The sequence below is a fragment of the Archocentrus centrarchus genome, chromosome 13 (assembly GCF_007364275.1).
Source record: "Archocentrus centrarchus isolate MPI-CPG fArcCen1 chromosome 13, fArcCen1, whole genome shotgun sequence".
Classification (NCBI taxonomy): domain Eukaryota; kingdom Metazoa; phylum Chordata; class Actinopteri; order Cichliformes; family Cichlidae; genus Archocentrus; species Archocentrus centrarchus.
Genome location: NC_044358.1, coordinates 26,227,601 through 26,249,942, shown reverse-complemented (window position 1 = coordinate 26,249,942; position 22,342 = coordinate 26,227,601). Strand labels below are relative to the sequence as shown.

Below are 22,342 nucleotides of genomic sequence, written 5' to 3'. Positions count from 1 at the left end.
ACGTAAGAGGTGGGTCTGGTTGTCTTGGCAACCAATTGGCACTGAAGTGTGGAGCGGCTCGGTGGCCCCGCCCCCTGTACAAATACCCCCATGGCTTTGACGTCAATGCACGTCAACCGGAGAACATGATGCCTCTTTGCAAGTCAACTCGTGTGTTCTCTAGCCGATAGAGGTGCCTCAAGCCGAAATATTATAGCTCTATTGTATTGGAGAACGTGGTGTGACAGCCCGCGGGCTCAGCAAATGGCCAGCGTCGTATCGCCACACTAGCGGAGAGTGTCGCCACAGTGGCGTTCAAGCTGGCAGGGCGACACAGAAATCAACTTTGTGTATTTTTAATGGACACGCTTCGAGCGGCGGCAGCGGCAGCGGCAGCAACAGCGGCGGCGGTAACGGCGGGCGGTTTGTTTTCCTTTCGTCTTTATCTCGAGCTGCTCAAGTAAGCCCGAGTCTGCCCCTCGTGTGTCCCCGCACGTCTGGCTACCTCCTACTCTTCCACAAACAGTCCCATTTTAGAACAGCATGGTCATGGCTGACAGTGTCCAAAAACCGCTGATCCGGGGTCCGGTCCGAGTGGGCTTCTACGACATCGAGCGCACTTTAGGAAAGGGCAATTTCGCGGTCGTGAAGCTGGCCCGCCACCGCATAACCAAGACGGAGGTGAGTCTGTCGGCAAACTAGTTAGCCTGAAAGCTAACTTATGCTACTGTTTTAGCGGAGTTACATAACTTTTTATGCACTAGTTGACACCCTAGATATTCTCAGCAGATACCGAATTGCTCTCCACATCGTGCACTAAATACATCTTGGATCAGATAACTACCGGCCACTCGACTGCTCCAGCGCGAGCAACAGCTGGTGTGCCTGAAAGCTGCAGGTACGGGAGCAGTGAATGACTGCACGTTCACCCCTCTCAGCTGACATCACTGCCAGTAAAAAGGTCTGACCACCAGTGCTGCTGGGAAACACAAACTGTAAACATGCATTCTTTATTATTTTATACATGCACCCCTTTGGTTACCGACCCAGACGGTACCACAGTGTACCAACTCAAGAGTATGGATGGTGTATCTGGGGCGTGCAGCATGGGTCGGCGGTCCCCTTATGTAATTCAGGTAATAATGTGATTTAGTTGTTTCTTGTCCCAGCAGTGCCTGGAGCTTTGTGATGAGCAGGGGTATACCAGCCATAGTCTGTAATTGGAAAGCAAAGTGTTTTGCACGCATGCTTGCAGACTCTGCTTTTTAAAGGGGGTCTTCACGTAGCTCGGAGTGATATTACAAACACTGCACACTCTGAGGCGATGCAGCATGAGCGCAGAGGGAACAGGGCTTGGGTTTGTCTGAGTTTACTTCTGGTTTTATGTCAGCTTTGTGCAGAAGGGCCATTCTCAACCAGTACCACGGAGTGCCATGACTTTCAGCTGTAATGACAGAGACACAAGGAATTTGCTGTAAAGAGTGTTCAGTTAGGGGGAAAAAAATAAATAAGGTTGTGTTATGTGCGGTGATAAGCCTGGAGAGCTGTTGCACACTTTGATCTCTGGAGCTTCCAACTGATTACACTGTACAGAAAAGACAAAGATTTACATCATTCAAGCAAGACCCTTGGTAGGTTTAATGAATAACAAGGCAACAAAATGGCTCTTTGGGCTCTTATCATGTTAGTGGCACAGCGTTAGTCTAGCTAGGTAATCTGCACCGTGTAACAACAGCTCTGTGGATGCAGGTTTTAATTTCACTAAGCAACTGCACTTCTCCCTCAGCTGGAGTGGTATTAAAGATGAATGAAAACATGCTTCTCATTGGGTGTTTTTAGGCTGGACTTGGTAGAGGTCACTCAGCGATGGTCAGAGAGCAACTGCAGTTGCCTGGCTCTGCCAGGCCCACTGCCAGAGCCAGACTGTTGGGTTTTTTTTTTTTTTTTTTTGTTTTGTTTTTTTAATACAGTGGCCAAGGTCAGCTGGAGAGGCAGGTTATCAACTTATGTGATGCCATCTGCCTAGAGAATTTGCCCTGCCACAAGTGCATCAGTGTAAAGAAAACCAGTGTCCTGACACATGAAACAGCAGATGTGGTGTGACGATGGGCATATTCCTGGTCAGTGTTATCTATGTGTGAATAACCTACTTTTTCTACAGTATGCATGGACCCTGCATGTTATACTGACCCTTTCATCCCATTAAGTACATATTGCAGTTTGTGGGTTTACATAGTGCTGGACCATTCCCATGTGGTCTAGTCTGCCAGCTCAGGAGGTAGTACATCTATCCATATCTAATTATAGGGTCATCATTTCTTGCATTGTATATGTTAAATTCCCCCTTAACTCATTGTCCTCAAATGACCTTGTGCCAGCACAGTTCACAAGATGGCTTGTGGTGTGTGTGGGTTTAGTTTTGTTGACAATGTAATCAGCTAGCACAGATCTTTTCATGTTAGATACCCTGCTGTCCCTCTGCAGCAGAACAAAGGCTTTGAATCTTGTGCCCTAAGGGTCTGCACAGGTAGCTGGAGTGCCATTAAAAGATCTGGATTCCTTTCTAGGATTTAATCCTGAATTGCACACCTGTCTGTATCTAGATAGGGAGATGGTAATAGAGAGCGTTAAACCTATCAAAACACCCATTACTACTCATCTGTAAGTGCTAACTATTAATATGTTAAAGCAGGTCAAAATGAGTTACAGATTTGTCTTTAAAGTTAACATTAACTCATCGCCACATGAGTCAAAGCATTACATTTCCTTTGAAAATACAAAAATGCAGGTTCATCTAGCAGAACACACACTTGATTCAACTGTTGTTTCAAAACACTGTTACATCAGCGGGCAGTGCACTGTGCAAGCCAGTCACTGCAATTGCACATTCCTGGTGACAATTTTTTATAATGTGAAAAAGATCTGCTGTTTATCTGATCGTCACGCCACAGACAAAATGCATGTGATAAGTTTCCAGAGGAAAATCCAGTGTCAAACAGTATTCTTTTGCCCTCAGATAAACCCTCAAACGACAGGGCTCTGCAACCTACCTCGCCTTTTTGGGACGGTAGTTCTATTCCCAGTGCTGCCACATTCAAACGGCTTGTTTTGTCTGAACAGTCCAAAAGCTAAAGGTTTTCAGTTTTATGTCATAGAAGACTTGGAAAACCAGGAAATATTTATATTTCTGAGAGAGTGACCAGAATTCTGACTTTCGTTTACCTTTCTTTTTTCAGGATTCTAAGAAAAAAAAGTCTCAAGTCTTGGAAATTCTTAATAAAAAATAAAAAAAAATAAAAATCTTAATTCAGATATTTTTCCTCAGAATTCCTCAGATAAATAATCTGTTGATCAGTTAATATATCTAAAGTCTTAATGTTTCAGCTCAAGCCCCACTACTGTATAAGTCAATACGCTTATTCCTGTTGTCCGCTGAGTTTTCCAGCTTAGTCTAACGGTGGTGTGATTGCTGAGAGCTGGGATCTCCTGTTTGCTCTTTCAGTTTGGCTCGCAGATGCTTGGAACACTTCTGATGAAATGTTGTTTATGACACAGTCTGAAGGAAAGATGTTCATGTTGCCCTGATACTTACCGGACATCGTTAATCAAAGCCAAGAGTGTTAGAAGTTTTGCGTGTGTGATTTACATTTGTTCATGTCATTGTGGTCTTGTGTATATCCAGTAAAGCGGATGGATGCATCAGTGGGATCTCCCATGTAATTTTTCATTATTTGAAGATTGTTTACAAAGGTTTCGGTGCCGTTTTCTCATTAGATGAAAAAAAAAAAAAAAGCTGAAGAGGAGCAGGCCGTCTGTCTTTGTTGCTTGGAGAACATTAAATTCCTGTCTGCACTTGTGTTTGTGTGAATGTGGGGAGCTCTTTGTCATTGCCCATCAAAGTCTGGTGTGCTGTAACAATGACTCCATTGTGTGCTATTAAGAAACTGACTGTTTACAGTTGTGTTGTTGATGCTTGATTCTGCAGGTGGCCATTAAGATCATCGACAAGACCCAGCTGGATGCTGTCAACCTGGAGAAGACCTACAGAGAAGTTCAGATCATGAAAATGCTGGACCACCCCCACATTATTAAGCTCTACCAGGTGAGTCTCTGGCTTCGTTGTGTGTACCGCAGCATCCTTTGTGTGCACGGCATGCCAGATGGGGACTTAAATGATTAATCTTTTTGGATGTGCTGAGTTCATCTTTCTGCTTTGGATTGGACAACAGCATATCATGATTTTTTTTTTTTAGGTTCTTATTTATTTAATCTCTCCCAAAAGGTAATATTTGTTAATTGTTATTCCCCTGTGTTGTTGTTTTGTAAAGATAAGTAGTTTAATTTTTTTTATTTTCTTCTTTTCTGATCTGTATTTTTTTAATTTTGTTTTTGTCTCCCACTTGACAAGCTTTGATCAAGAGTTTTTCTGGAGATTTATTTTTGGCTTGAGTGCTTAGATCTAACTTTTTCTTTGACTCGTTCCATCCCAACCCCTTGTGATCTTTCACTGACATTGTGGTGGTGATGTTGGAAGAATGAAAGTACTGCATATATTTAAACAGGAATTTAACAGTTTACAAAAAAGTTTAAGAAATGTATTAAGAGCTTCATCACGCAGGCCCAAATTCACACATGTTCTTGGTTATTTTCTAATGTAAACTGCTGTAATGGGTGCTGAGAGTTGGTCTTTATCATCAATCAAGCCCTAACTGTACAAACAGTCTCACAGAACATCAGTGGTCAATATTTGTGGTTTGGAAACAATGTTGAAAATGTACATTGATGAGGACACGAGTCATTTTTGTTCACCCAGAAAAGTTATCCTGAGCCTGCTGATAATCTTTTTTTTTTTTTCCTTCTCTTTTTTTTTTTTTTTTTTTTTCCCTTTTCTTCAAAGAATACGTGCTCTTTTCCACATCTCAAGTCAAAGACTATCTTTGTGAAGTCAAGTCAAGTCAAGTTTATTTATAAAGCACATTTAAAACAACGACGTTGACCAAAGTGCTGTACAAGAACTATAACCCCAAGGACTATACTAAATAAAAAATAAATAAATAAATAAATAAATAAAAATAAAATAAAATATATATATAATAATACATGGCAGGGGCGAGAGTGTACCACAATGCATGTACAATATGCATTGTAGTGTGAATCCAGTGTGACAGCTGTTGAAGGGACCTAGAATTTGCACACATGAATTTGCACGGATCAGTTTTGTGGAGCAGAACATGCTGCGGCTCCTCACTGATCTTCTTTCAGGCCCTTAAGCAGTAGTGGTATCAAAGTGCAGGACCAATCCAGGTCATTTTCTATTGCATTAGCAAACAACTGTGAGCTAGCAGAACCTGCCACTGCAGTTAAAGATACGAGAGCGTAGTTAATGACTGACTGGCTCACTGCACTTTTTTCATCTGTGTATGTGTTGTACACTATATGAAGATGCCAGCGGCAGAAATTTCACAAACTATTTTTTGGGCCCATCAGATTTGACCTTTGTTTTACAACTAGTTTTTACTGACTGCTTGGATTTTATTACTTCATGGGACTACAATGGTAAATAAATACATTGTATTTATTTAATACTTTGTATTTATTTAACACTGGAACACCTTGTCAGTTTTTATTTGCTAAAACAAACTGAAAGCAGAAAAGTCAGATTTTGATCCATCATGCAGTACCATCTGGAAAACATCTGATTGGCAGCAGCTTCATTTTCCAGCATGACAACAATCTCAGACACACTGCCAATGCAGAAAAAACATACCAGTGTAGAAAAACACACAATGGAACACTATCAGTCATGGATTGGCCTCTCCAGAGCTCAGACCTCAACATTATTGAAGCAGTGTGGGATCATCTTGACAGAGAACAGAACAAAAGGCAGCCAACATCCAAAGAAGAGCTTTGAATATCCTTCAAGAAGCCTGCAGGACTATTCCTGAAGACTACTTAAAGAAGTAATAAGGAGGTTTGGCTTAGAAAGTTCAGGCTCTGTTGAAGAATAGTTTTCTTCCCAAATATTGACTTTCAAACTTGCCTTATATACTGTATTTACATGTGTGTTTGCACATATTTTGCTGCACGCATTTCACATTTTCTTAGTAAAATATAAAGAAATTAGGTAATTCAAGACTTTTGTACACTACTGTAGTAGTATCTAATGTACACAGTACAAAATTCTTTGTTTTTGTGGGTACCTGCAGCAAAGAATGCTAGTTTGGTATTGCTTTAACCGGCCTGCATAATAAATTTCAAAGCAGCCTTTTAACAAGACATGAAGCGTCTCTTTGCCTTGAGTTGATATTTGGGTGATTTCATAAGCACAAACTATTAAGTACATAAACATCCCCCCCCCCCCCCCCCCCTCTGTGGACACAGGAGCTGTTGTGTTATAGTTCAGTATTCCACTGGTCTATATCTGAATGCAAAAGACATAATCCAGAGTTTAAAAATTGGACATTTTAAAGGGGAACTCTGGTCTTGTTCCTTTTCCCATAGGCCTCCTTGTCTGAAGACATCCTGATATGTTAGAGTAGAAAAGCACAGGGTGCATAAGGAAAATCAATGTTGCCTACATTCCCTTCAGACTGGGTACTGGTATTGTGCATGTGGTTCACTGTCACCCTGCCATGAGTTGATGGGAGACTTAAAGAGAATATAGAATATAGCTGCTGTTAATGTTATTAACACTTTATTAATTCTTAATGTGCATTTTTTTTAATGGTGACATGATGCTTAACAGGATAAATAGGATTAATTTAAAAGTACTATTAAACCAGAACCCAGTATCAGCAGAATGAGCTGTGCTGAAAATATTTAGATCATGCAACTAAATAATTTCTCTTGTACCACCTGGGTAACTTTACAGTGTTCACATAAATTTTACTAGACTCTCAAAAGTATGTTTTCTAAAGTGACTGATTCTGATTGTTGGACTTTATTGCTGTTTTAGCTAGGCAAAGGCAAACACATTTCACATACGGTAGTTATCATGATAAAATAGCCTAACTACTGATAACTCAACAGTTTTGGTGATTCAATTATATTGCATAAGCCTTTGGATCCTGTTACATTTACTGTGTAGGAAAAGTAAATGAGTGTTCATTATCATTACACAACCATGTGGCACTATTCCAGCTTTCTGCTGAGTTATTTTGGTGCGTATCATTATTTCCAGCAGCCTAACCATCCAATCAGCACTCGTCAATTAGTGATTTCCTTTCCAGTCTCATAAACTGGGATTGGCACTGTAGCCCAGAGGAAAGCCCTAGCCAATGAAGATGCACGAAGATACAGAACAGTGGACCCAGACTCTTGTTTCTCATGCGTTGTGTAGCCTCTTCTGTATTAACCCCTTTATTTCCCTTACTTTTTTTTGTCCATCTCACAATCCTCTGGCTGTGTTCAGTCTTCAGCTCTCTACTTTCCGGCTTATTCCAGTTGATGTTATTTCTTTCAAAATTACCAAACCACTTTCAGAGTAATGCAAGTGTTTTATTTGAATATAAGTCATATTAAAGGAAAATGCTGGAATGGATCCTGACCCCAAGTCAATGTACTGAACACTGCAGTCAGTACTTGGTCTGAAACCCCATTCAGTTCATTACATTTAAAGCTATAAATTACTCATTCACAGTACTTTCATTAAAATGTACTTTAATGGGATTAATACTAGAGATAAACTGACTGCAAATTTCATTTATTATTTATTGGAAAATTCCCATTGCTGAAGTTTGACCTGCTGGTACCATTTCCTTTGTAAGAACTATAACTGACAGCATTCACAAGCAAACGTCAACTTTTTTTTTTTTTTTTTTTTTTTTTTTTCAATGCAAAATTTTATATTCATAGTAAAAGAAATGATTAAACTTTACCATTTTCCCCAAACTGCAGTAAGTTACAGGATCTTCTCTCACTGAAACGGCTGAAAATAAAGTGCTCTGCTACTGCAGAGAGGTCCAGATAACAAGGAACAATTGATTACATTTTGGTGGTGATCTCCATAACCATTTGGATCCAGGAATTTTTTTTAAACAAGGGACAATATACACATACACATGAAATAAAATGAAACTTTGTGGAAATATTCCTTAATATTCCAAGAACACATGTTTTTATTTTCAAGGTCAAAGGGCAAGGTCACCAAAAATTGTAAAAACCTCCATCTCTCATTATTGCTGAAGTTTTAAAATTCATATTTCAGTGAATTTTTCATTCTATTACTTGGGTCTAAACTGTTACTGTTGATAACTGTCTTTTTCTATTTCAAATTAAAGTACTCACAGTAATGCAAAGTGAGCTACAAAAACCACATACACATACACAGTTCATATCTCAGCAAATGTTTACCAAGTGCCCTTGTAGTTAGACTTGTCAGGTTTTCCGCATGTTGCCAAATTTTGTCTTCACACAAGTGCATGAAAGGGACTGGGCTGTAATCTGACACATGAGGCTGACCAGCCGATCCAAGCTGAGGATGCTGAAAATCAGCCGACTCCTGTCACTGGCCAGTCAATCACTGCACCTCTAATTAATAGAACAATTAGAGCTGCTCTTTATAATAGTCTGATATTTATAGTAGATGGGCTCAATCCAAAATAAATGTTTAAATGGTACTCAACCCTTCTCATCTAGCTATCACAGAACATGTCAAAGCACTAAATACAAAGTGTAGTTTCCATTTATTGGTTTCTGAAATTCAAACTATGAATTCTCTCAGAATTCTGCATGCCATCAGACCTCGCAAGCAGGGCTGGATATATCAGACCTCTGTAATTTTTTATCATAAAATATTCATTGTCTTGTTTGCTTACTTTGATCAAAAAGTCCTGATGGAAATGGCCTTGCCTTTTTTTTTTAATTATTTTTTTACTATTGTTGTACTTCTGATTGTTCATTTATCACAGGTGTCAAAAATCATGCCCAGCTGGTGCACAAAACTCACAAAACTCCCCGCATCGTATTGATATTAACTAGTGTGTGCTAAGTCTGAAATTTAAGTGAACAGACTCTTTTGAAAGGGCTCTTTTGACATTATGATAAATGTCAGCAGTTCTTGAAAATTTTGCCCAAAACATCTGCTACATTTGTCTTGTTTTGGGGTTTTTTTTTTGCCCACTGCCTTTCCAGATGAATGAACTTACAGTGACTAACAAGATAGGAAGGTAGTAATCCTGCGCTTGTGTTATTCAGTCAGTGGAAAAGCTAGGGGGAAAAAATGGAGAGAGATCGGCCACAGAATAAAACCTGATCTCTCCCATGGTGGGTATTTTATCATGTCAAACACAAGTGATGTAATATCATTAATAATGGCTACATTCCACTCAGGTGCGTCAGTGCCAGGGCCCCGCTACTCTCCATGCTGGTTTACTGGCACACCGACATGAAACAGAGCCATCGTTAATACTATTAGTTACACCTGTGCTTTTCCTGCTGTGCCAGGTCAAAATGTCTGCTGTGAAAGGGTTTATTTTCCATTAGATTTTGTATTGGCTCTCAGAGTCCCGATACCCAGGCTTAATTCATCAATCAGTTGTAAACAGAGGACAGAATGTTTGTTACAAAACCAAGACCAACTAAAAAAAATAAATACGAAAGGGGGGGGGGCTTTAATTTCCTAAATCCATGAATCGGTCAGTGTAACAGATGGAAAATTGATCATAAACAATGAGCGTGGGATTTCTAGTGTGAATGTCTGGCTCGCTGTGTCTGATTCATCCTCCTCTCTCCATCTGATTCTCCCCTCCGCATTTAATTCTATTCATCTCCTGAGTGTTTCTGCTTCTAAATCGGTTCTCCTCCTCCTACACAACACGGCATCGGGTGAGGATGGAAAGGTTTTAAGTACCATTCAGATATACTCAACACCAACCGTCCACCTCCATTCTTTTACATGGATTCCATATTTAGACCCTGTGCCATTCATGCATTTTGTTTTTCTCACGATTTTACGAACGCCAGACACTGCCGTTTAACCACACGTTGAGCCCTGTGGTCAATTGTGTAATATTTCTGGTTATTTTTATCTCCTTTTTAATTCTCCTTTTTTTTAAAAATTAAACATTCTCTTTTGTTGCATGTTGTAAGAGACTGTTAATTTGGGTTATCTGATGCCTTGTATTGAAAAGTGGTCTCATGTGTGTCTTTTCTCCCCTCCTCCCTCGGCCCCTGTTCCTTCATCCTCTCCCTCTCTCAGGTGATGGAGACGAAGAACATGCTTTATTTAGTCACGGAGTATGCCAAGAATGGGGAGATCTTCGGTAAGTGATATTTTCCAAGCTTACGATCGGTCTACCCATTTCTCTTTACGGTCTTCCCATATCAGCTGAAAACAATCTGCTCTGTTGCGTCAACAAGGTCTTTGACAAACAAGGAAGTATCAAAGTCTTGTTGAGTTTGCGTTGCACTTGCAGTTATCCCAGTCTCAATCTCAAAGGTCATGTGATTGATGGGAATCTGAGACGAGTGTCCTGTTGTGACCCTTGTCATGTGGTGGTGGTGGTGGTAATTGTTGCACTAAATGTGCTGACATTGCTTTCTTGCTGTATAAAATGACGTCACCACGGGCCTGTAAAAGCTGCAGGGAAGCAGCCTTAAAGGGGGAAAAGTTTGATTTATTACTATATGTGCTGCAGAATCGGCTACACTAGACTGGTTTACTGCTCAAATGTTGAGATAATACAAGTTATCAAGATAAGATTCCTTTCTTTGTCCTGACAAGTAACAGTGTCATTCCTCCACTTTGATTAAGATGGCACCCAGATTAATTTTCAGTACTCCCTTTGTTCAACTCTGGTGGCATGTTTAAGAGTATTTGCCATGCACATACAGGTATTATTTATTTTCACGATACAAACAATACTATAACAGGAAAGAGATGTAAAGGCAGACCAAGAAGGTTTTACAGTGCATTTTTTCCAAATCAAGCTTCCAGAGTGAGTCCCTTGTAGTTAGTCTTATGCACCCAAGATTTCAAAAGCCAAAGATAATCAATTTATTGACACTGAGGGAAAACAAGTTGCACAGTCTCACATTATAATATTGAAATCTTTATTTTAAATTTTAAATTTTTCTGGTCTTGATTTTCAGATGTGCAATAGTCACATAATTGGTATTCTTACATTTAGTTTGCAAAATAACTGGGTTTCTAGATAAAATGTGGCTGTCTAACTTGTTGATTGCCGTTTTTTTTTTTTAATCACTGCTTAGTGAGTGAAATAAAGTTAATTTGAGAGAAATAAGAGAAGAACTCATCTAAGTTATTCCAGTGACTCAGCAGTGCACTTAACTTGAAATGTGCTGGATTAGCTGTTGCTGAGAAAAGCAAAGAACCAACATACAGAGATTCCCTCATTTTTTTGTTTCCCATACATCATTGTTGCCTTGGTCTTGGATCTCTGCCCACAATCAACTCAATGTCTGTGTTAAATTAATAAGCTGAGAAAGAATGTGATTCATTCTTTTATGTGTAAGGTAAAATCAGGCTTGTTCTAAACACTGATCTCCTAACTTTGTGAGGAGTATGTAAGGCAAAAACAACTTGTACAATTCTTGAAAACTTAGAAGTCAGTATTTGGTGTGACTGCCTTAGCCAGTCATTCTTGTAATTTCATTTAGCAGTCTTCAGGAATACTCTAGTTTTGCACGCTTCTTGAACATCATTCAAAGCTCTTCTTTGTATGTTGGCCACCTTTTGTTCTGTTCTGTTAAGATGATCCCACACTGCTTCAGTAATATTGAGGTCCAACTTCTTGGCAGGCTAATCGTGTGTTTTTGCTATATCCATATATGTTTTTACTGCATTGGCAGTGTGTTTGGGATCATTGTCATGCTGAAAAATCAAGCTGTTGCCAATCAGATGTCTTTCAGATGGTATTGCATGGCGGATCGAAATCTGATGGTGCTTTTCTGTGTTTGTAATTCATTCCAATTTTGACAAGATCTCCAACACCACTGGCTCAATGCAGCCCCAAACCACAACAGAGCCTCTACCATCTTTACAGATAGCTGTAGTCATTCACTGTTGTACCTCTCTCCTGACCTCCTGACAATGATTTGAACCAAAAATTTCAAAATTGGATTCATCACTCCATAAGACCTGCTGCCATTAATTTTCAGTCCAGTTCTTGTGTAATTTGGCATACCTCAGCCTTTTCTCCTTGTTTCCCTTCTTTAAGAACGGCTTCTTGACAGCCACCTTCCACTGAGACCGTTCAGATGAAGCTTCAGTGAATAGCAAAGGGATCCACTGAAGGGCCAAATGCATCTCTTAGGTCCTGTGTCAGACAATTTTTAATGCCTGGAAAACCGTTATCTTTGACATTTTCCATAGATTCAACTAAAGAAATGGGAACAAATTCTGTGTTTTTGTGACAGACAGTAGCAAAGTATCTAAATATGCAAAATATAAAGAAATGGGGGCTGGCTCAAGAGTTTTGCACAGTTCTGTAATTTAAAGGAAAAAAATCTATTTCAAACAAAGAAAGCTAAAAGCTTTGCTAATGGCTTCATTCATGTGTTTTAGCTCTCCCACTAGCAACCAGTGCACTGCTGCTAATCCATGGGGCAGTGAAAACAACTACAGCGTCTGCAGTGACCCATTTGGGATGTAGATTCATATTTGGCATTTAATTTTCCAAGTGGGCAGTCTGAACCTACAAGATGCAATAAACCATTTTTAAAGTGAGGTTTTTGAATTATTACACTCTGTTTTTGTCAGAATCACATTATTTAGACACTCGTGCTGGAAGGGACAGACAAGTCAGAACATATCAAGAATAGTACATGAAGATAAGAATTTATCTCAGTAGGCCATAGCACTGCATGCGCTATATCGCTGCACAACACACACACTCAGTTTGTACAGCGTGTACAGACGGCAATCTTCAATCCAGTATGTTGGACATGAGCCCATAAGCATTTCTGTTTTTTGCTTTAGTTTTAGGATTTTAAATGTTTAGGTGAAATATAACTGAAATAGTCTTTTAAAAAAAATTCTGAAAAAATTCCAGTTCTGAGCATGCATACATGAACTAAATCATAATTTGAATTATTAACACGTGTAGACTTGTCTAATGTGGGCAACCTGTAAGTGGCTCATCATCCAAATAGATTAATGGCCTCACCTATTACAGTCTGAGAATGCTTACACTTAACCTGCTTCCAGACACAGGATTTGAGAGGATTATTCATGCAATAACCTATGATAAACTTAATAGTCGTCTGTGCGTTATTTTAGTGTCTGTAATTCAAAGAGACAGTCCAGTGTTCCACTCATGATGTTGACTCAGCAGCAACAACTACTGCCTCTGTGACCTACACAGAACTGGGAAGCAGACCCAGAAAAACATGAATGAAACGAGTGTGGTTAAAAATGTGAAGGAAGTACAGAAGTGTACGGAGATAAGGATGGAGAGGCTCACTGGTATCAGTACACATGGTGTAGCCATTAGAACTTGTAATTTGAGCAAACAGCAGCTTCTGTTAAGATGGTCTCTGAAGCTCAAAAAAAAAAAAAAAAGCGACTGGACTTGTTTAAGTTTCTTGAAGACGTTTCACCTCGCAGCCGAAAAAGCTTCTTCAGTTCAGAACTGAAGCTTTTTTTTTTTTTCCAAGCTCCAGAGACTACTATGACCTGGATGACTGAGAACCTACACAGATGTATTCTGTTAAGATAGATAAAGTGGGCTCATTATACTTGTGCTGGGTTTTTTTTGTCATTTATATATACACTGCTACAATGGTGGATGTTCATACTGAATATCTAATATGTAAGTAATTCTTGTGAATAAAAAGCTTTGGCTTCAGACTTCTCTAAAGGCTTAGTTTCACATAGATTTTTTTTTCTCACTTGGCTCTGTTTGATGTCATTAAGAGAGCGCATACCTGATATGGCACGCACCCACTTTTCAAACCTTGTTTTTGATGGGCAGTCAATCAAAGGAAAGCTGGCTTAAAAAGAGGGTGGCTTTTAAAAGGCTCATTTCAAGCCATGGGTGGGCAATTAATTTTCCCAAAGAGCGACATGAGTAACTGGGACTGTTGTGGAGGGTCATACCAATAAGCTGAACTTGATTCTGCTCAATATTAATTTTATAAACTCTTTCTGGTAAGAGAGGAGGTGTTATAATTAGGCCGTAATTGTGGCCTCTTGGGAAAATTAATTGTCCACCCCTGTTTTAAGCTATATTGGGACAGGAATATTATAAGCTTCCCTGTGTGCACCATACTAAAATAATGGCTGTACAAATGATATTTGCTTGTATTTCAATAATTTTATTTTCTTTTAACTATAAATCCAGAGCCAGGAGAGTGTCAGGCTTGCTTAGCATGAGAGAAATGACTAATGTGGCATAAAATCCTACAGTTATAAATAAATAGTTTTAAAGATGTTGGTATGGGTAGGTGGTTTCCTCTAGTTTTCTTTTATTTCTCATCATCTGATGTGTCCTGGCTGCAGAGAGTGGTGTCAGTTTAATCATCCAGCTATGAGCAAGAGTTTGTGCAATTCCCAAAATGTCAAGCTATCCCTTTAAATAACCAATCATGATGGGTCTGCTTCATTCTCTATAATCCATCGATGTTCTCATGGATCATATCTGGGTATTATAAAACCATTGTGTCCTGATTCCTCAGACCCCTCTGCCCTGATTGCACAATGTAATGTAGTTATGTAAGACATTTATATGTCATCATCAGCCGCAGCAATAGCAGCTTTGACTCAGCCAGACAGACAACAACTGGTATCTGCAGCACTAGACTAGTATTACAGTATTCAATCTCACAAAATTGAACAATCATTTCAGATTTCCAAATACACTTTCTGGAGGTGGATCGAGTCATGATGCACTCAGACAAATGGATAAACTGCCAAGCCAAATCTCCAGTCTCTTCCTCCACAATCGCCCTCCGGAGAGTTGCCTCCGCTTTGCTGACATGATGAATATCTCAGGTCTGTTCCTGGCCATAGGTTATGAAGAGCGGAAGATGTGAAGTTGTAGTGTAGTAGATGCTGTTACAGCCAGTCAGTGAAACGATGGATGAGCCTGCGTTTCTCTCTTCAGACCAAATAGTAAATGGTGCTGTGAAGGAGCAGGAGGGGGGTAGTGTGTGCGTGCGTGCGTGTGTGTGTGTCTGGAGCCGTAAAGACAAAGAAGCGGATCTGGGTTTGGCACCAGGAGGCGGAGAGTGATGGGTTCATTCTTGCAAAAGGGTGGGTGGGCACAGCATAGGCATCGATGCCAGTTCGCTGATGTGCTTTGTGTCTGTCTGTCAGTCAGTCAGTCTGCTGCTCCAGTCTGCCTCGACACCACAGGATAGATCAAACCTGGAAATTGGGTCAACCACAAATAAAGCAGAGTTGCAGAGAGCAGAGGCAGTAAGGGAGAGGAGGCAGAAGAGAATAGAGGCGAGAGCAGGGGACATCCATTTGAATTTGGAAGGTGGTGGGGAAATGTAGGGCATGCATATTTAAGAAAGCACTGCTGGAGAGAGGGGAGTATAATAGCTGGCAGTGAGTAAAATCACTCATGCAGATCTCTGTCTGGGTGTTGTGAATGGAATGAGATACGAAGAGTGTTGACTTCAAAGGAGTACTCAAGCTATTTTTGAAAAACATTTACTTAGACTGTCAATTTCAATTTCTCCATGAGCCGTCCTTCATATTGCTCGGTCACTTTTTAGCACATCTGTCAGCCATCCGAAGCTTTAACTTTTACGGCATCAAAAGACAAACTTAAACGGATGGCGTAAAGACAGCTGGAAGTAGGTTGTGCCAAAAACTTGTGCTTTGAAGGTTAAAAATAAATAATTAACTTAAGTTTCTCTCTATATTATTATGACATATATTAAACCTGAACTTTTGATATTCCCTATGTAAAATTCTTTTCCTAGCAATCAAAAGAAGAATTACAGTCATATCTGATGTATAGTTCTACAAAGTTAGACTCTGCAAGGTCATCTGACCAGTCACTTTTCAGTAAACTAACTATTGTTCAGATGGCTCATTAAAAAAGTTTCAAGTATGCATTACTTATTGCCCCCACCCCCCAAAAAAGCACAGTTTTATTCTTCGTAGAAAGTAAGTTCTTGTGATGTTATTCCACATCATCACCTGAGATGCATTGTTATGTAATTGCTGGTTAACAGTATAGCATAATTATGCCCACATGTCAGCACAAATTCAGATCCTAATAAAGACTATTATTGTCAAACATCTATCTCTACCTCTCATAAGTTATAGACCAGCTCTGCCATTTTAGTCAAATCTGCTGCTAAAACCGAGATCAGGTGATTGTTGCTCAAGCATGTATGAAAATACGCATTTGTACACATGTGCATGTCCATTATTCAGATAATTATGGAACAAGATTACTGAACTGAAGAATGGTGATGCATTATATTCTGCTGGAATGTGTTCACAGTGATGCGTTATGCCCAACACTGCAGCCAACAGAACTGCTTTGTAATTGATGCAGTTGCTACCGTTAATGCAGAAAGCACTGAATAGATAAAGACAACGGCTTATACAGACTATACAGGACTGGAACTTCTCTTTCAACCATTTTCAGTGTGTCAAGCATTTCGTTTTCATTTTGTATATTGTGTGTCTTCTGAATATTGCAGCTTCAGCACATACAGCAGACCCACTTCAGCGGTACCTCCATCACATGGAGTTATTTCATAACCTCATGAAAGTGCAGGCAGGTTGTTTAAGCACTGTGTCTCTCTTTTCTTTTGTCCTTATGAATTCTTCTCATCTTCCATGTCTTCACTTTGTCTTTCCATGTCTTTAATTTTGGAAAAGCCATGGGACCTTTTGTGACAAGTATACCACAATTCCAAGTAAACCTAACCAGCATCTGCATTTTGCAACTAATATGTGCAGAGTTAAAGGAGAGCCTTCTACTTAGGTTTGAATGTAACCATTGCTATCTAAAGTTCGTGAGCTAACTGGCTTCCTTGTTTTGAAATTAATACAATGTATTTTCAGTGGAGTAACAGGCAGAATCTTACACAGTAGCTTTCATAGAACCACCTGGTATAAAAAAAAAGTACTAGAAGGGAAATGTGCCAGATTCAACCTGATATGTTTGTCTGCATTTGAGCACAGCTAATTTACTCCTGTCTTCAGTGAGTGCAGACATTTGGAAGCAATGTAGGTTTAAGTGATAGATAACATTATTTATATATGTTTTGCTTTATCTTTTAGATGTCTGGATGTTCATACAATATCTGTCCTAGAATATGAAAGCTAAGTACAGGCATTTTCCACCTCCCTGTGATTACTTTACAAGCTCACCGTCATATTTTATATTCACCTCAATAGTTAGTTTATCATCTTTAACGGCACTGGTATTAACCATCTAGTTGACAAGCTAGCAAGGCTAATGTGAGCTACTTGATCTTGTATGTCAAACATCGCCGTTTCAAAACTCCTTTTAATGTGTTTTTTTTCTTCTTCTTCGTCAAGGGTCCTGCCACCCACACTCAAAATACACATGATTGACAGACTACAACATACCTGAATAGAGCTTTATTTTTCATCAAGAAAATATTCTCACAGCCCTGTATAGATTCAGATGTTGGTGGTATAACATCCCTGTTGATGAAGCTCTTCCTGCAGGCTTTGCACTCGTTATGAAGTATCAGCATCCCTGCAACGAAATGGCAGAATGTCATTTTTATGGGTCATTTATATGTCACGGCTTTCAAAACAAAATACTCTAGCTCATCTCACACACAGGTCACACGGTGACGTCTGTAAGTAAAATCGCAGCTTTGGGTATAAAGTATCAAAATTGTATGCTGTACATGCATACATTTCTATAGGGATGTTAAAGCATGTCAAGATGGATTTATTTATGTGTAATTCCTTGACTTCTAAATGTCTCCCATATGGCTGCAACTAATCACTGATTTCCTTGTGGATTAATCTGCATGTTGCATTTTAGATTCATTATAATTGTCAGAGCTCATTATGACACATTGAAATGGTTAGTGTTATCTAACCACCGAACCCAAATGCACTATAATGTAGAAGAAGCTACTTCCAGCTTGTCCCTCATTCACAAAGGGTTGCCACAGCGGGTAGCTCCACATGCGGCAGAGTTTTTATGCCAGATGCACTGTCTGTGTTTAAAAACACATGCCCTAGTTAAATAACCAGTAAGTTTCAATGGGAGGGGTGTAAATGGGTGGGGCATTTATGTTTAAGTTATGGGCTTTGTTTCTTCAGACAAAACAGAGGTGTTATTCTTGTGTGTGTATTTATAAGTATCCAAAGAAGGTCAAGACTCTAACCACTGGTAGCTGCAGCTGATGTTTGGCTGATTGTTGTTTGGATGACGGGGCAATGCTCAGCTCCTGTTGGCTCTGTTCCCCTTTAACCCCTCAGTGTGTGCCAGTATTAAATCAACACCAGCATCTATCAGCATGCATATAGATGTGACTTAAATGAGGCTGCTGTATTTAAGTGATTAGGGTATCGGTTACTGATGTGGAAAGTGTGTGTGACTGTGCGCATTTGCCCCATGTCCTCTACATTCACACACACTCGCATGCATACACACTCCCAACGCCTGTCCCACAGAGTTATCTGAAGTCCATCCAACAAGTCAGTTTGTACCCATGATGTTTGTCCCCTTCAAACCTGAGCAGCTGTTAAGAGATTTAGCTCCTCACGCAGCTCTCAGCAGAAGTGGAACACAGTGGCTGTTGAGCTGTTCCCTAATACCCCTATGATTCATACTTGTTCTCTTCGCTTTCCCAGAATGCAGCTCTGGATGCCTCACTGTGCTGAGGTCCTTACCCTCACCAACATTGTATCAGTAGATTACTCATCCTTCCACTGGGGCAACATGTGCACTGTGTGTGTGTGTGTGTTTGTGTGTGTGTGTGCGCCTGCGTGCGTGCGGTACAGTGTTGTTTGCTTAAACAGTAATGGCTTGTTTTTCCAGTGCGACTGTAGAACAAGCAGTAGCAACACTCTGCTGCTGTTCATACAGAGCCAAGATACGCTGTAGTGTTCAGCGTTTGGTTTGTTGAGCATTTCGGTGTTAAAACAGTCAGGCGGTGTTCTTTCCTGAACTGCAAACAATAGTCAGTTGATCAAGCAGTCATTGAGAGAAATTAATCTGCAGCTGTTTTACACCATGGTTTGTGAGAGGAAGAGTGGAACACCATGTGTTCCACGAAAGATTGAATGTGTGCACCATTATTTCCAAGTCTGACCTCTCTCAGTAATGGCTGAAGATGAACTCTTTTTTTCAGATTTTTTTCAGAAAACATGCTTGAGCTATGCTTGAAACCAACCACTTTGTACAATGTTCAGCTCATTAACAGGCTGGCGAGCATTTGTATTGACCCATACTGAAGGCTTTAAAGACTGAGGCAGACCAAGAAAAGGAGAGGTTTAATCCTAAAACAGTTATTACTTTAGATTCCTGTTGCTTTTCACAGGTGCAAACTTGGACCTGCCCAACACATTCCCCTCCCCAGTGTGTTTTTTGATTAGCACTGCTACTTGAAAATTGCCCTGGTCATTGAAGGGACCTCCTCTACGGAATTTGTCAGCTGCTGTCTAATCAGGTTTTCTCAGTCTGTCACATGTTCATTATCTATCAGATACATCATTAATGCATGCAACTGCATAATTTCCCTCAACTTTAATCATAGGGCATTGAAAATACAGAGCTGTTTAGATGAGGTGTTTGTATTGTGATGTATGTTGCTGACCTCAACACACATGTTGCTTGACTTGCAATGTTTTCTTTTTTTTTGTTTAGTTGACTGCCCACTTTTTTTTGGATGTGTGCAGTCAACTAAATTGGCTGTGAAAGAGGCTTGGTGTGACTTCTGTACTTGTGAGCTGTCTGTTTGTTTATTTTTTTAATATTCTATAAGTGATCTTTACATAAATGTACTGTGTGCACACCACTGAAGTGACAGCAATATACCAAGGAAACCGTATCAGGTATGTCTAACAAACTATAAGACAAAAGCAAAACATTGTTTTCATTGTCTTGAGCAAACTAATCTGCCAGTCTCTGTCTGCTTTTCTGATTACAAAAATGCTCTCTTATGAAACTGACCTTGGGGGTCTTCATATAATTACATTCCTCATGATGTTGTGTTGTGGGGTTTGTTGTGGTTGTTGTGCATTGTTGTCAGGTTTGGTTGGTGGTCTGTATCTATGCCAGCTGGAAGGACAGCCAACAGAGTGTCCTATCTTGTTTGCCACTGAGTGTGAATTGAAGAGTTAGCAAGCTATGTGGACAGAGAGGTGTGAAGAGGAGCCCTGCCGACAGCAACAAACGCCACACTTTTCAAAGTTCACAGGGCTGTTAAAAAAAAAAAAAAAAAAAAAAAATCATACATCTTGTAAAATAGTCTGGCGAGCCAAACTTTGCAAAAACAGTAAGGGCAGAGCAAGAGTACACCGTGAGATAAAGGTCAGTGATCTGAGCGCTTGGAAAAAGAAGACAGCAAAATTTATGACTGTGGCTCTCCAGAGAAATAATTGACTTTGGTTTCTTGTCTTTCTAAACAACCACAAACTCACTCCTTGGTACTGCTGTGTGCTACGCAGATAAATTGCTAAATCCAGTTGTGTTGTTTCTCATTGATAAAGAGCTCAGGTTCATATTTGCATCAGGATCTTCATTCTTCCTGTTTATTTTATTTTATTTTATTTTATTTTTTTGGGGGGGTGTGCTTGCACTGCATTTTTAAACTGACACACTCTGTAATAAACTGACCTCCATCCAGTTTGTGCTAATGTAGACGTTATATAGCAGAAGACCACTTCTTAGAAATATCTATCACCACTTTCCTCCTCCTGTTACGACAGCACAGTGCATTCTTAACTGTTAGTCAATGCCTAGACACACACACAAACACACACACACACACACACGGTTAGAACAGGGGTCTCCTAAGATAAATTACATTGTACATCTTGCACTGAATGAGTTCACAAAACATGCTGTAATGTAGAGCAGCTGTAAACTACCACTGGCACCAAGCCTGCACCTCATCAAAAGTAAATTATCCTTTCAGCACAACCACTCAGTTGAATGAAAAATCAGCTTGCATTCTTTTCAACTCTATGGTGATACCTTACACTGTGTTTGGAAGACCTGTAGAGCCAGGTTATGTAATCAATAAAAAATGCTTTATGCCTAAAGCTCTAACATGACATGCCACCTCTTTCCAATGTCTGCAGACTATCTGGCAAAGCATGGTCGTCTCAGTGAACTCGAGGCCAGGAGGAAGTTTTGGCAGATCCTGTCAGCAGTGGAGTATTGTCACAACCGGAACATCGTCCACAGAGACCTGAAGGCTGAGAATCTGCTGCTGGATGGCCATATGAACATCAAGATTGCAGGTAATGTATTGCACAGAGGATCCATTAAATCACTGGTGGATGAGAAATGCAGGATGTCCGCTTGAGTTTTGATCTATTGCCTGCTATGATCTCAGTGCTGTTGTAATTCAGAAATGTCTTGACTACCTGCTTAGGCCATTTTCGCAGTGTTGAAGTGATCGGAAGTTGCTTGCAAGATAGCCGTTGGCTGAAAGATGCCACGGCAGGTGTCTTAAAATCTTAAAGGCTTGCGCTACTTTTTCAAAACCAATGATCAGAGGAACTTCAAAATGCATCCCTGGTGACTCTGAGTTGGAAAACATTAAAGATGGAGGACAAAGAGCGGAACAGACCCAGAGGCAGAGATTCGAGTCTAAGCTGGAAGTCTGTAGTACAAGCATCAAAGTGTGATTATTAAGCAGCTGGCGTTTAAGGCTAGCTTGTGGGAATGTCACCCTACTGCTGTGTCCCAGAGTGGAGAAGGGGAAGGCTGGGGTCGTCGGAGGAGCAAGTTTAGGTTTAATGGAGGAGAAGAAAAGGTGATCGAATGGATTGGCTACTTTGGAGACGGCAGATAAGAGGATGAAGGAAGAATGATAAGGAGCGTGCATAGCAGGGTGGCAGGGCTGCAGCTGTGACCATGTTCTGAAAAGGTCTGAGGTTTATCTGAGGCTTAATTCAGAGCTGATACTGAACTCCATCTAAGGTGAGCTGATCACATGAGAGCAGCTAAAAATACGGGTGTGAAAGGATACCAGACACTGAATAAGTGCTAGAGAAGAAAATGGCTTCCTGTCCACAAAGGACTTCACATCATCAGCTTCGGATAGTTGAATCAAATTATTGTTTATTGGTGTGATAAATGTACCTTTTCATTGTTCTGATACCAGAAAAGAACAAAATGGACAGAACTACAGAATAACTGATAGAGAAATGACTGTTTTCTCTGCATCATTGCTTGCATTATCCTGTCCACTGTTTTTCAGAAGGGTCCAA

At 40.0% G+C, this 22,342-nt stretch overlaps 1 protein-coding gene across 3 annotated transcripts in view; it reads left to right on the top strand.

Annotated features, from left to right (window-relative positions):
• The first annotated feature begins 106 nt into the window (after window positions 1-106).
• sik2b (salt-inducible kinase 2b) overlaps window positions 107-22,342 on the top strand; it is a 46,671-nt gene continuing 24,435 nt past the window's right edge. For 2 of the 3 annotated variants that reach the window (XM_030744999.1, XM_030744998.1), the window contains exons 1-4: window positions 107-660; window positions 3,965-4,081; window positions 10,178-10,241; window positions 21,206-21,367. In XM_030744999.1, the coding sequence (XP_030600859.1) occupies window positions 523-660; window positions 3,965-4,081; window positions 10,178-10,241; window positions 21,206-21,367 (481 nt within the window). In that variant the 5' untranslated portion in view covers window positions 107-522. Of the gene's footprint in view, window positions 661-3,962; window positions 4,082-10,177; window positions 10,242-21,205; window positions 21,368-22,342 lie in introns of those variants that run through there. The other variant, XM_030745000.1, reaches the window with a different exon arrangement.